Source organism: Oncorhynchus nerka, linkage group LG27 (assembly GCF_034236695.1).
Source record: "Oncorhynchus nerka isolate Pitt River linkage group LG27, Oner_Uvic_2.0, whole genome shotgun sequence".
NCBI classification, from domain to species: domain Eukaryota; kingdom Metazoa; phylum Chordata; class Actinopteri; order Salmoniformes; family Salmonidae; genus Oncorhynchus; species Oncorhynchus nerka.
In genome coordinates, this window is record NC_088422.1 from 57,019,220 (window position 1) to 57,035,024 (window position 15,805).

Below are 15,805 nucleotides of genomic sequence, written 5' to 3' on the forward strand. Positions count from 1 at the left end.
TTAAGACATTTCTGCTTTTAATTTTTAATGAATTTGTAAAAATGTCTAAAACATAATTCCACTTTGACATTATGGGATATTGTGTGTTAACCAGTGACACAAGATCTAAATGTAATCCATTTTAAATTCAGGTTGTAATAAAACAAAATGTGGAAAAAGTCAAGGGGCGTGAATACCTTCTGAAGGCACTGTAATTCAGTTAGGTGCACCATTCCCCCACGATAGAACATACAGATAATTCCTTCAGTATAAAAACATTATAGCCAGGGGTTTGGGTCAACTCCATTTCAATTCAGTTTTGAAATTAATGGAAGACAAATGGTTGAATTGTATAATCCTCATAGAAACGTTCAGCACTCTGAATTTAGGAATTGGATATCAAGTAACCCATTACATTCTACATCTGGAATTAAGTATTGCATAAATGAATTAAATACATTACAAATAAAAAAAGGATTCTGTCATGTCAGGGACTTGATATTATTTATTTGGTGTCAGGGTAAGGCATCAAAAAGTGTATATCTGGACTACAATGAACAGTTTTGTGTAGGTGTACATCAGTATTTTTTAAAAATCAGAATGGATCAAGAGCGCTGCCCTGTGGTAGGATATGAAAAGTCATACTTTCATAATATTGAGAGAGAAACATGAATATGGTTGCTCCCTCTGTGCACTTTTATTTATAAATGACACCTCAAGCCTAAACCCAAACTGTAAGGAGTGAAGATTTTGATATTGCAAATAAGGAAAAGATATTTGATAGTAAGATAGTTAACTTGGAGACATCACTGAAAGAGAAAACATCTCCCTCTGATGAAGTTCTGCTTTCTTGGTTCTGGTCATTGTCCTTTAGATTTGTTGACAACAGGATCTAAAAAAAAAAAAGAATTTGAATGGGAAGTATTAATTGTAAACGGTAGGTAATCCTTCTTACTTTAAGATTAAAAACATACGGTACCTTTTGGGAAAAGCAACTCGGTCCGTCGCGTGTGTCCGTTTCGGCAGAGTTGTTTGTCCTCCTGCACACTGTTCAACACACACACTTCAGTTTTAATAGTATTTTAATAGTATTTTAATAGTATATTGGTAGAGAAACAACATAATTATCATTTGAAATAAGTGCAAGAATATAATAACTACACAGTTGTGCCTTGACAAATAACAATTACATTAGATACATTTGGCTTACAGGTCATATATGTCTGAGATTGGGAGGTCCTGCCAGTCTCTCCAGACGAAGTAGGCTGTGCAACCTTTCTCCTTACAGGGGGTGTGGACATGTTGGGATAGGCCAGGCCACTGTCTAGACAGCTCCACTAGCTTTGTCATCACCGACAGGAAGAGATCCCAAGAACGATGGAACTCTTCTGGAAAAAAAAGATAAATATGCTGATGTCAATGAGATGAAATTGTTTACAACACATTAATGACATACTTGTAAATGTTTTTCCTCATTAGGACTAAATGTTTTGTGTTCATAGCGTAACTACATAGTTTGAGCTCAAATGTCATCTGCCCTTGAAAACCAACTTCTCTTTTTGAAAACGGTCTATGGCATCGATATGAGTCAGAAACATTTATTATAGTTTCCAAATTAACTACAAAGTGTAAATAGTATAATTTTGGTTTATGAAGTCTCATCCAAAATGGAATTTGGTTAGTGAATGCGACATGACTTACTGTACTTGAGGGTTTCGTTTGTATTACAATCATGTGAACAATTCATGTCCTTCTACTGCAACTTACAGCTATTTCCGCTCACAAATACGGTACATGTATTTCAATTATACATACTGTACATTGAGTGTACACATCATTAGGAACACCTGCTCTTTCCATGACATAGACTGACAAGGTGAAAGCTATGATCCCTTATTGACGTCACTTGTTAAATCCACTTCAATCAGTGTAGATGAAGGAGAGGAAACAGGTAATCATTTTTATGTTTTATTTTTTACCTTGAGACAATTGAGATGTATTGTGTGTGTGTGCCGTTCATAGGGTGAATGGGCATTAAAATATTTAAGTGTCTTTGAACGGGGTATGGTAATAGGTGCCAGGCACACTGGTTTGAGTGTGTCAAGAACTGCAATGCTGCTGGGTTTTTCACACTCAACAGTTTCCCGTGTGCATCAGGAATTGTCCACCACCCAAAGGACATCCATCCAACTTGACACAACTGTGGGAAGCATTGGAGTCAACATGGGCCAGCATCCCTGTGGAACACTTTCGACACCTTGTAGAGTCCATGCCCCGACGAATTGAGGCTGTTCTGAGGGCAAAAGGGGGTGCAACTCAATATTAGGAAGGTGTTCCTAATATTCTCTTTCTGCAAGTGTTGGATTTTCACCCACAGCGACCAACCCACCATTCATTCTGAGCTTAACTCCAACCCGCCGATGTCCATAGATTAACCCATCTTTCCCAGGATAATGCTATTCTGATTTCAACTCCAACCTGCCGATGTCCACAGATTAACCCATCTTTCCCAGGATAATGCTATTCTGATTTTAACTCCAACCTGCCGATGTCCACAGATTAACCCATCTTTCCCAGGATAATGCTATTCTGATTTCAACTCCAACCTGCCGATGTCCACAGATTAACCCATCTTTCCCAGGATAATGCCATTTTTCTTTTTGCAATACATCCCTCCATTTTACTGTGATGTCTTATGAGGGTCCTGAACCTCCCTATCTGTAACACTTCTACCAATGTTGCCCTAAAAATAAATACTTTACCCAAGAGTAATGATATTTCCCATTGATTGGTCGTGTTTTTTTCAGATCTCCTGGCAATACAGTTTGCAGGTCCATCTGAACTCTGATATTATGACATAACAACCATTCCTGGACCTGACTCCAAAAGCGAGCCAGCGATGGACAGTACCAGAAAAAGATGCTGTATTGATTCGGTTTATAGCAAGTATTTTATATACATTTACCGTAATAATTTCAATTGAAACTAATGGATTGATGTGTCAATTCTTGTTTTATATATCAGTTTATAAGCCCAATGCCAAGGTATTGGGACTTCAAAGACCTGTTCCCAACGGACTTGAATTTTATACATCAATCTGTCAAACCTTTTGACTAAGTGAGACTGATACATTTTTCAATTCATACTAATAATTTTAAGCCATTATTTGATTTTTAATGGGTGGCAGACAGACTAATTGATTAATTTCTTCTTAAAGGAATTGTCGATTCCAATTATATGGCAGAACTTTAGACTTTTATGAGTTGGTTATAATTTTGTATTGCGCATACAACTCCATACACTGTTCTTAGTTGCTTGTATGACAATTTTACCGAACTTCATAAATATTATACTCTTCTTGTACATTTTTCCTAAGAAACACTTGTTTTTTTTCTCTATCAGTACATTGAAGATTAGCCATTTTAATTGCCTTTAATATTAGATTGGTCTTTTCTGGAGGATGACATTTAAATTGTAGCCAATAACTTAATTTAAAAACGAGGATCCATTGTCAATCCAAAATGTGAGGGTTTTAATCTACAAAAAGGCAGAGCCCAAATCTCGTAGTAGCTTGTTGGAAGACCAGTTTGGATTTAGGTACAATTTCAGTACAATGGAGAGAGGTTTAATTGCCTTAATATTGAATAGTTTTAATCCTCCAAACTCATGCTTGTTATATAAATAATCTTGTTTAACTTTATCTAGTTTGCCATTCCAAATAAAGAGAAATATTTTTTTTTGCATGATTTGAAAAAGGATTCTCCTGGAGTTGGTAGAGCCATGAATAAATACGTAAACTGAGAAATCACTAAATAATTAACCAGGGTAATCTACCTCTAAATGGATAGGTGTTTCTCTCTCCACGGTTTCAAGATTCTATCTATTTAGCTAAGTTTTCTATCAAAGTTAATAGTTACAAGATCTGTCAACTTTTCCAGGACATGTACTGTGGGGCAAAAAAGTATTTAGTCAGCCACCAATTGTGCAAGTTCTCCCACTTAAAAAGATGAGAGAGGCCTGTAATTTTCATCATAGGTACACTTTAACTATGACAGACAAAATTAGAAAATAAAATCCAGAAAATCACATTGTAGGATTTTTAATTAATTTATTTGCAAATTATGGTGGAAAATAAGTATTTGGTCAATAACAAAAGTTTATCTCAATACTTTGTTATATACCCATGACAGAGGTCAAATGTTTTCGGTAAGTCTTCACAAGGTTTTCACACACTGTTGCTGGTATTTTGGCCCATTCCTCCATGCAGATCTCCTCTAGAGCAGTGATGTTTTTGGGCTGTTGCTGGGCAACACAGACTTTCAACTCCCTCCAAAGATTTTCTATGGGGTTGAGTTCTGGAGACTGGCTAGGCCACTCCAGGACCTTGAACTGCTTCTTATGAAGCCACTCCTTCGTTGCCCGGGTGGTGTGTTTGGGATCATTGTCATGCTGAAAGACACAGCCACGTTTCATCTTCAATGCCCTTGCTGATGGAAGGAGGTTTTCACTCAAAATCTCACGATACATGGCCCCATTCATTCTTTCCTTTACACGGATCAGTCGTCCTGGTCCCTTTGCAGAAAAACAGCCCCAAAGTATGATGTTTCCACCCCCATGCTTCACAGTAGGTATGGTGTTCTTTGGATGCAACTCAGCATTCTTTGTCCTCCAAACACGACGAGTTGAGTGTTTACCAAAATGTTATATTTTGGTTTCATCTGACCATATGACATTCTCCCAATCTTCTTCTGGATCATCCAAATGCTCTCTAGCGAACTTCAGTAAAGTTTGGTGGAGGAGGAATAATAGTCTGGGGCTGTTTTTCATGGTTTGGACTAGGCCTCTTAGTTCCAGTGAAGGGAAATCTTAACGCTACAGCATACAATGGTATTTTAGACGATTCTGTGCTTCCAACTTCGTGGCAACAGTTTGGGGAAGGCCCTTTCCTGTTTCAGCATGACAATATCCCCGATGGGGTTCAGGTCCATACAGAAATGGTTTGTCGAGATTGGTGTGGAAGAACTTGACTGGCCTGCACAGACCCCTGACCTGAACCCCATCGAACACCTTTAGGATGAATTGGAACGCCGACTGCAAGCCAGGCCTAATTGCTCAACATCAGTGCCCAACCTCACGGAGTGTGGAGTGTGACAGTGGAGTGTGACAGTTGAACTAAGCTCATGAGGTGAAATTAAGGAATCAAAGGATATATATAATTAAGGAATCAAAGGATATATATATATATATATATATATATATATATAATTAATTTATAAGTCCCAAAAACGGATGTAGCAACTACAGATTGCCCCTTTAAGTCTATCAAAAGTGTGCTAGTTTCAGCATGTGTCCATTAGGCCAATGGATTCATTTATTTTATCAGCATGAATTAGATTGAGCAATAAAAGCCCCACTTTTATTCCATAGGCTTGGATCCGCACTATGCAGCTGTTGCAAGAGCGCATTTTTCACTGGCTGTCCACTGGTTTCAAATACAATGATTGATAGGCAGCTTAAACCTCTTGAATTCAACCATGATTGGGTTCAAATATACATTTAGATTTGTGAAAGCCATCCACAACAATTACAATCCGAAAGGCGCAAATAGCTAAATGAGAGAGCAGGAGTGTGATTCACATCGACATGCTCTGTAGATAATAATAAGTGACATCCATATCGCCATAGACTACACCACTGCTGTCGTCCTTACCTCCAAGCGTTTTTTCAAGTTGGATAATCTTTGTACGCCGACAGCAGTCGCACCATTGGAAGAAATAACTTGGACTGTAGCCTACAATAACCTATTCCTGCTCTTTTCCTGCGATCCATCAAACACATTTGATGTGTCATCATAGTCTTGTGGTCTTGTGGTCAGACTCGCTCAGGTGGAACAAACTTAAACTTGCTCCTTTTTTCAATGTTGATTTGAACGTCATTGAGAAAAACAGAGAAGTGTCAAAGATGTTGTTTTCGCGAACATCCTTTCTTTATTTAAAAGTAATCCTCGAAGTAATCACCTAGTTTTTCAAAAGTATCTGTAATCTGAATACAATATTTTTGCTGGTAATGTAACGGATTACAGTGACCGTTGTTATTATTTTTAATAACCCAAAATGTAAGGTTTGGCTGTCCAACCCTGACGACTGCACATGTCCATAACCTGTAATACATTACATGAATGGAAGGGTCTTCATCACTCCCTGGAGAATTGAAGACAGAACCTCACCCAGAGAGTTGTGCATGTTAGTGTGTTAGACAGCCAAACCTTACATTTTGGGAAATAGACCATAGAAATGCCATTCTAGTTCTGGTTACACAGCTGATGTTGTACGCTAAACACACCTGACTTTGATTTGTTAGGTAAAGTGTAGGCACATTGTCTTTATAAGAACATCAATATGATATTTACAGCAGAAAATGTTTTGTCTTTCTTTAACAGGAACACATCCATCGATTTTTGTTGTTGTTGTTGATGTACTGCATGTACAGTCAAGCAGGGTGATGTTTGTGCAATGTCAACATGTAACCAACACCTATAGGGTTATTAGTTCTGGGATTTGTATCCCGGGAAAAATCTGACAGTGGACATAAGAAGAGATGAGACAAAACTAGGCAGTTCTAGAATATTGTGTTGTAGGACAGCTGAACTGACTGAAGACCGCAGACATTCAACTCGCAGTAGTTGCTATCGTTTCCAATGTAACACATGATGTGATGAAACGTCGAAATTAAGTTGCAAGCTTCTTTCGTAGCAAGGCGTTGTAGAGCGGGTGTCTTATGAAACACATTCCAGACACTGGCGCTTGCCATAACTGATTTGACAGAGAAATATCAGCTAGATAGGATAGCCAGCTGCAGCTATCACCAAGCTATGCTAGGTAGCTGGCCTCAGCTTTTTTTTTTTTTAATTTAACCTTTATTTAACTTGGCAAGTCAGTTAAGAACAAATTCTTATTTACAATGACAGCCTACCCCGGCCAAACCCGGACGATGCTGGGCCAATTGTGCGCCGCCCTATGGGACTCCCAATCACAGCCAGATGTGATACAGCCTGTATTCGAACCAGGGACTGTAGTGACACCTCTTGCACTGAGATACAGTGCCTTAGACCGCTGTGCCACTCAGGAGCCCAGCCCAGCTATGGGTAAACACAAGGTAAGCGCAGGCTTTAACCTACACATAGAACTGAATTAGCTGACTATCTTGAGATGGCGAGTCAGTCGGGAAAGGAGAAGTCCTCAACTTCTCAACTGCACACTCACATCAAACCACGCCCCAAGACAACTCTTATTTGCCTTCAGCTATTTCTTAATAAGCATGGATTAAAAACAAGGCCAAATCAGGAAGCGCAGTCGCCCTTCAAATACATTTTTTTCAGTTTCATGTTTTGAATGTTTGAAAACGTCTTTTCTGAACACCAAGTATGTGAGCTTATTTAAACCAAAAGTGATCAGCTGGTCCTTATGAGCAATTTTCTTACTATGCTGACTGATTGAATTTACCCCATATTCTCATTAATTTGCCTCTCCAGATGAAATAGAGGAATAGCATACTGTACCGCTGGTCTCAGGTCTCTTGCAGCGAATCTGTATGTGTTGATCTCCATCTTTATTGTCTCCATCTTTATTGTTCTCTCTCATCAGCACCAGTTTGTCTCCAGAGCTGAGCAGGCAGTGGTCCTTCCCTATCCAGTGAGTCGGGTACAGGGAGCACGTCTTGATGATCAGCCTGAAATACAAATAAATGTATGTCGTAAATAACCACATATTTTATCTATCAATAGTTTACTTGTAAAACCATATAAACTGCACATAAATATTTCTTTAGGAACATTGGTGACAATTAAGGTGAAACATCAGGGCAATGAAATGGTAGACTAGATTCCAATGCTACCTGTGGAAGAAGCCATGAGGGATCTCAGGTAGAAAGTAAACACAGACATTTATATCGTCCAGCTTGTCTTCTCCCCACATCTGCACCACCATTTGATTGTCCTGCAGGTAGCTGGGGAAGAGACATGCTCCGTCCAGATGACCCCTGGCCAAGTAGGATGACTTCCACTGCTTCTCCCCGGGTTTGAACTCCGGTGCCGCCGGGTTCAGGGGACTACCCACCTTAGCCGGGAGACAGACCTCAAAGTGCTGCAGGAGGCTAAGTAGTGTCCCCTCCTTAGTCCTACTTCCCACCACCTCCTCCACCAGATCTTCATCGTCCAGTCGCAGCCGCCTCAGTTCTCTGCGTACCAGGATCCGTGTGGCCGCGTTGTGCAGGGTGCCCTTCTCCTTGAAGTCATCCACCCACGTGCCCCGGTGGACCAATAGGTTGCCCTCTTTCCGCAGCTCGTCTCTGGGGATGGCCTCCATCTGCTTGACCAGGTCGTGCCTCACGATGGTCTGGGTTAGTAGAAAGGAGAGACGTTGGTAATAGGAGTACGGTGTCCATATTAGGACAGCAGTCAGAGTGACTCTGGCTCAACTTTCATGGACATATGATGTTGTCCTGATATGGACACCGTACTGGAGAATACTTTAAATACACTGTAATTCAAATAGATTACAGCATGTTCACTTTGCGACTTAATTGTGCCACCTACAGTGTCTTGCAAAAGTATTCACCCCCCTTTTTCCCTATTTTGTTGCATTACAACCTGTCATTTAAAAGGATTTTTATTTGGATTTCATGTAATGGACATACACAAAATAGTCCAAATTGGTTAAGTAAATGAAAAAAATGAAATACGGAAAAGTGGTGCGTGCATATGTATTCACCCCCTTTGCTATGAAGCCCCTAAATAGGATATGGTGCAACCAATTACCTTCAGAAGTCACATAGTTAGTGAAATAAAGTCCACCTGTGTGCAATATAAGTGTCAGATAATCTGTCACATGATCTCAGTAAAAGAAAGGCCCCAGAGTCTGCAACACCACCAAGCAAGCGGCACAATAGAGACCAAGGACATCGCCAAACAAGTCAGGGACAAAGTTGAGGAGAAGTACAGATCAAGGTTGGGTTATAAAAGAATATCAGATACTTTGGACATCCCGCAGAGCACCATCAAATCCGTTATTTAAAAAAATGAAAAGAACATGGCACCACAACAAACCTGCCAAAAGAGGGCCGCTCACCAAAACTCACAGACCAGGCAAGGAGGGTATTAATCAGAGAGGCAACAAAGAGACCAAAGACAACCCTGAAGGAGCTGCAAAGCTCCACAGCGGAGATTGGATTTATTAGTCCATAGGACCACTTTAAGCCGTACACTCCACAGAGCTGGGCTTTACGAAAGATTTGCCAAAAAAAAAGCATGTTTGGTGTTCGCCAAAAGGCACGGGGAGACTTCCAAACATATGGAAGAAGGTACTCTGGTCAGATGAGACTAAAATTGAGCTTTTTGGCCATCAAGGAAAACGCTATGTCTTGAATGATGGATGGCTCTAAATACAGGGAAATTCTTGAGGGAAACCTGTTTCAGTCGTCCAGAGATTTGAGACTGAGACGGAGGTTAACCTTACAGCAGTACAATGACCCTAAGCATACTGCTAAAGCAACACTCGAGTGATTTAAGGGGAAACATTTAAATGTCTTGGAATGGCCTAGTCAAAGCCCAGACCTCAATCCAATTGAGAATTTGTGGTATGACTTAAAGATTTCTGTACACCAGCGGAACCCATCCAACTTGAAGGAGGAGGAAAGGTTTTGCCTTGAAGAATGGGCAAACATCCCAGTGGCTAGATGTGCCAAGCTTATAGAGACATACCCCAAGAGACTTACAGCTGTAATTGCTGCAAAAGGTGGTTCTACAAAGTATTGACTTTGGGGGGTGAATAGTTATGCACGCTTATTTCTTGTTTGTTTCACAATAAAAAATATCTTGCATCTTCAAAGTGGTAGGCATGTTGTGTAAATCAAATGATACAAACCTCCCAAAAATCCATTTTTAATTTCAGGTTGTAAGACAACAAAATAAGATAAATGCCAAGGGGGGTGAATACTTTCGCATGCCACTGTACTCAAAGCACACTTAACCTAATCCTGGAGAGCTACAGGGACAGGAAATACCAGGTCTTGTTCTAGCCCAGCACAAAAGTACCTGATTCAACTAATTGAGAGTATGCATTTGTCAAATACTGGGCAAAAAGCCTCCGTACCCCTGTAGCTCTCCTGGACCAAGTATCGTTGATCACTAATTTAGAGGTTTTCCTTCCGTCACCCTCAGGTCTCACCTTGAAGAGTGAGATGAGAAAAGATGGCTGAACGAACACCCTATCCTTCAGAGCAGGGATCTCCTCGTACCACACGATGATGCCGATACGATGGAGGTAGCGTAGGATGGAGTGGACGTTCTCCTCGCCCAACTCAAGGTGCAGAATGAGGTCACTCAGAAGGTCATCAAAAGAAACTATTCCTGGTGTTGAGGAAAAGAGATGTCTGATTAGAGTAATGTGACCTAGTTATAATGCGGTACCTACCTCATTGTGTCGATATTAGGACAAGCACAATTTGACTGTCCTAACATGGACATATGTCAGTATTGATAATATAATTATTAAAAATGCAATTGACAGGGTTGAAGTTGATTTCATTTCAATTCAGTAACTTGAGAAAGTCAATTATAAAATTACAATTCAAAAGCCATTAACAAGGGATTTAAATGCTTTTTTAAAATAACTTACCGTGTTGAGGTATTTGGTTTTGTTTCACTAGGTCATGAATGACTAACTCAACTTCTTTGTAGCTTTTGGGCAGGGTCCTTTCAGCACATGGGAATGTATCCTTTGTTAAGATATGCCTCACAATGTGCTCCTTGAGCTTGACAATGTCCTCATGCATAGTGCAGTCAATAGGTACAAGTTCCAGGACCTGCAATCACATTAGAAACCAATTCATATACTTGCAGATCAAATGTTAGGCCATTTCAAAGAGCAAACACTCTTTACAACACTGACATTAGGACACAATACCTGTAAATGATACTCCATAAGCCGGTCAAGTTCGCTCATCTGTTCAGAAAACAGAGAGGGGTCTGTATTGCCCTTCAGGTTCTTCTGCTGTAGTTGTAAAACCTCATTCCTTTCTTTGAGCATGACTCGAACATTCTCCTCGATGTGTCTCTTCTTCTCCCTCACCTCATCTTGGTCTTGACACTGGTCACAATGAGTTCCCACCAGTAAGACCACAGAGGCAGGGACGCGAAGCTGGATGTTATTGATCCAGAAACACACCTTCTCTTTGTAAGACTGGGGGTCTTCCATGTTGTAGCTGAGACATTACAAAGATACATTTTGACATGTAAGGCAAGGTCATGCCCAAGTCAGTAAAACCAACAAACTACAGTATATTCATCAATATACTGTACTATCAATAAAACATTAGTGATCTTCGAAGCGATCTGTTGATGAAAATATTAGAAGACTGTAAAAGACTGATAAATGACAAAGGTCAGTTTCCCACAAATTAACACGTGTGCACAGTGATCTCCATCAACTGACATGTTTACCTGGCCAAATCAACAGCGAGGATAACGAGGGCTCTGGGGGTGATGAAGACGTGATGCGTCAGGTAGTATTCTTCCTGCCCTGCGAAGTCCCAGAATAGGAACCGGATCCCCTCCATATCCATCTCACTGATCTCTATCCCCTCCGTTCTGTCCTCCTCATCTACCCTCACAGGCCCCCCCTGCTTCAGGCTACGACACAGCGTGGACTTTCCAGCCATGGAGGAACCCAGGAACATGGTCTTGACTGTCCAGGCTGTGGTGTGCGTGTCAGGGCCTTCCTCCTCCATCATGGCGAAGTAGCTCTGAATGTCCCTCACTCCTCCGTCACACACCTCCTCTGGGGGGGTCCTCAGCGGGTTCCCTGTGGCCTTGAACAGGGTCAGCTCCGAGTTCCCCTTCTGGAACAGCTGGACTGGAAGTTCAGTCAGGCTATTCCGTTCTACAAACAGCTCCTTGAGTTTAGGTAGCCCCACCACTGCCTGGATGTCCTTCAGGCAGTTATTGGACAGGTTGAGGTAGGTGAGGCTGTGGCATTGACTCAGGTCCACCGGGAGTTTGGCCAGACGGTTGGTGCTGAGCTTGAGGAAATGTAGCTTCCCCAGATGAGGGAAGACATCTTCAGGGATGACCTTGATGTTGTTCTGGTTCATGTAGAGCTTCTCCAGAAGTTTCAAAGATCTAAACTCCAGGGGAAAGTCCACCAGCTCATTCCTGGAGAGGATGAGCTCTCTCAGGTTTACCAGGTTGGAGATCCAATTGAGCTGTCTCAGTTTGTTCCTCTGGAGGTCCAACCTTCTGACCTCGTCAGCATGCTCCAGGAGAATCGGAGGGACGGACTTCAGTTTTCTACCAGACAGGTCCCAATCTTTCTTACTCTGCCCAGTACCTAAAATGACATACATGTTAGGGAGACCTTGCCATGAAGGCATCTCTTTAACACTGTTGAAGCAGTATATATTCAGGGCAAACAATTAAATGTTGTTACATTGAGGAGCGGCACTTAATACACTTTTATAATCCAATCTGTAATCTATCCACAATAAAAGCAGATTATGTCTGGCCACAACAGCATCAACATCTATGAAGTCTCCTATCAACAGTAGTTACAAGACTGAATTAATGTGTGAGGTTTCCACACAAACAAATAAGGAGTAAATGTATGAACACCTTCCTAATATTGAGTTGCACCCCATTTTGCCCTCAGACAGCCTCAATTCGTGGGGGAATGGACTCTACAAGGTGTTGAAAACGTTCCACATGGATGCTGGCCCATGTTGACTCCAATGCTTCCACAGTTGTGTCAAGCTGGATGGATGTCCTTTGGGTGGTGGACCATTCTTTATACACACAGGAAACTGTTGAGCGTGAAATCCCAGCAGCATTGTAGTTATTGACACACTCAAACCGGTGGGTCTGGCACCTTCTACCATAAAAGTTAAAAGGCACTTAAATCATTTGTTTTGCCAAATCACCCTCTGAATGGCATACATGCACAATCCATGTTTCAATTGCCCTAAGGTTTAAAAATCCTTCTTTAACCTGTCTCCTCCCTTTCATCTACGCTGATTGAAGGTTACACACGGATTCACCTGGTCAGTTCATATCATGGAAAGAGCAGGTGTTCCTAATATTTTGTACACTCAGTATATGACTCATCAGTTCACTCAGTTGTCATTACCAGTAACTATGATGTTTCCTTTACAATCATTTATGACTGGGTTAAAGTCAGCCTTATATTACTGAATATGACTCTGATATGTATTATTTAATCTAGTTACAGTTGTATTACGCAATCCTTCATTTGATAATAGTTGTCAGTTGTACAATAAACTGAATTTCACTATGGCAAAAGAGAAAGTAACGAGACGAAAGCAAAGAGAGTTGTCTGTCTTTCATATTTTCATTTCAAATCCCCAATCCTCTCTCTCATCAATTAGTTACATAGGCAGTCATATAATTATTATCTATTATCTAATGCTAGTTTATTATGAAGAGCGTCATGGTACTTGCCATTAGGTCGAGACATGTTGCCAGACAGTGTTTGTGGTGCGTTGTCTCACCCACTTCCACAACCGGTATGCAAGGAGCTCTACACACAGGCAAATTCACCACTCGTCTTACTTCCTGGTTGTCTCTAATAGGCAGGTCCAAACAGTTCACTTCTCATCCCATTCATGCAAGATTATTGCTCCTTTTTCATAAAAGAAAAGTATAGACTCTGAAGTACAACACAGAATAGGTATTTAAAAAAGAATATAAGGGCTTACAAGATACACATTTTTACTGCCAAAACTTTTTCAAAACACATACAAGTATCCTGATAATCTAAATAGTCTGATTGTACAGATGTTTTGCATCTATAAAGAACCAAGTGCGGTTGTGTGACAATGAATGGCAAGGGGAAAAAAGTGGCACTATGCATTTCAAATTAATATAGACAATGTATCTAATCAACATTCAAAAATCTAGAACGCTTTGGTTTCGATATCCTCTGTCATACTTGACTTTCGTTTACTGTAAATGTCCCCTCGGTATAGAGCTCACCAGTTTGTAGTCCTAAAAAACGGAAATGAGTTACGTCTGGTTTGTTCAGCCATTATCATGGGGAAAATGAATGGGGAAAGAAATAGGGTTTCGGGATAAACGCCAAAAATCAGGTCTGAAGTTAACACAGGCTTAGGAGATCTTATACGTTTTGTTCTAATGGATAATATCAGATAGTTAACATTACCTTTATGAATTATGAAGCCTTTATGTGCTTTTTTTTATGACATAAACACTTCAAAATCCACAAAAAGTCACGTTAGCTGATAAAGATTACCTCATAGAACAAAATGTATAAGATCGCCTAAGCCTGTGTATACCACATATCATATCTTCGGCATTTATCCAAAAACCCTACTTAAACGGCATTCATTTCCCGACAGGCTTTGTCCAACGAACCATAACGGAGTTAGTGCCAAGAAAAATACGTTATTAGTTTCAGTCTCAACGCACAAGCCCAGCCCACCGGAGGATCTGTCTTTTTCAGCCATCTATTTTCTGCGGTTGAGTGTTGCAAAATCCACTTGAATGCTTTCATTTTACTCCTGTGACCCTTTAATAGTCTTGCTTGTGCATGTCATTTTTGCCTGTTAACTTTAAGACTGCGAAAATGTTTGTAATGACCTGTCGAACACACAGGTCTGGGCTCAATTGAAGACATTGGGCGCGTTCGAGTGGATCAGTTTTGATAAGACGTTGAACAACGTTGGTCACCGCCTTTCAAAGTGTGCTGCATAATGGGTATAAACTTGTCCAACTTGCAACTACATGTCGACTGCATGACCTTTACAACAACCAAATGATCACAGGCCATGAGCTTTCGACTGCAGTCGACTGGAAATGTCTCCATTTGCTCCTCACCAACAACTGCAACTTGAAGTCAGAACCACAGCATTGTGTGAGACCTGTTTTTCTGGAAGTGAAAGGCACCACATGCTCATAAATATAGCCAACTATCATTGGTTATTATCAAGGCATGTTTACTGTTTTGGGTGCATGACTATTTAGAACTTAAATACATATTTATCCTTACATCCTTACAATCTAATTACATAGGCCTACATGTGATCCAAATTTCGAATTCCTACTTTCAACAATATTTATCTAGATGTTACTGCAATGTTGTGTCCCATGTTAAAGCCTACAATTAGTCTTGTCTGTAGTATTGCTGTCACCAAACAAATTCACATTTGTTGATTGTTTATTAAGTGTGAATAAAATGGAATATGTTGTAGGCTACACATGGGTTATTGAAGGGGATTTCGACACTGGCAATTTAAGAGGCTTAATCTGTGTCAGGGAAACCGGCCCTTAAACCCCCTAATCTATTGACACACCGGTGTGTCAATTTAAGTAACACAATACAAAAAATCCACTGCAAAATCTGTCAATTTAAGCTAGAGATGTGTTTTTTTCCCCATGGGCTGCGTCTCAATCCAACACATCTGCCTACCCTTCCGCATCTGCGGTGGAAAGTGACAGAGCTACAGCTCTGTTTGTCAGACCAGGAGGCATCCTGAAAATTGGTCTTCTCATGAAAAAGCATGTGTTTGTAGCATCCAAATGCTTACAAATGGTTACAAACTATTATGAACACTATAGAAAGAGGAGACTCTCACGAACACGATAGTGTTCTCCGTTTTGCTTTTTACGACCTACACAAACCCCACGGGACTCATCTGAATTAGGTAACGCTGGTGTGCCAACGTTTGTCTGTAATGTCTGCACAGTTTGAGCTAAAACTACAGTAATGTGACCCCACTGTAGAAAGGAGAGACTTTCACG

At 40.6% G+C, this 15,805-nt stretch overlaps 1 protein-coding gene across 1 annotated transcript; it reads right to left on the minus strand.

Annotated features, from left to right (window-relative positions):
• Positions 1 to 466: 466 nt before the first annotated feature.
• si:ch211-210p4.6 (malignant fibrous histiocytoma-amplified sequence 1 homolog) lies at positions 467 to 13,613 on the minus strand. Its single transcript, XM_029638686.2, has 10 exons — positions 13,487 to 13,613; positions 11,477 to 12,362; positions 10,941 to 11,238; positions 10,653 to 10,839; positions 10,203 to 10,384; positions 7,873 to 8,372; positions 7,538 to 7,707; positions 1,190 to 1,367; positions 959 to 1,026; positions 467 to 871 (listed from the first exon to the last, which is right to left on the minus strand). The coding sequence occupies exons 1-10, from the start codon at positions 13,500 to 13,502 to the stop codon at positions 840 to 842; spliced, it is 2,517 nt and encodes an 838-aa protein (XP_029494546.1). The 5' UTR covers positions 13,503 to 13,613; the 3' UTR covers positions 467 to 839.
• Positions 13,614 to 15,805: the final 2,192 nt, after the last annotated feature.

Excerpts from the sequence above, each read along its gene's own strand:
- si:ch211-210p4.6 (XM_029638686.2), bottom strand. Across the intron at positions 10,385-10,652 it reads AAACCAAATACCTCAACACG|GAATAGTTTCTTTTGATGAC; the intron begins GTAAGTTATTTT and ends CCTCAACACCAG. Across the intron at positions 7,708-7,872 it reads CCTCATGGCTTCTTCCACAG|GCTGATCATCAAGACGTGCT; the intron begins GTAGCATTGGAA and ends TTTGTATTTCAG.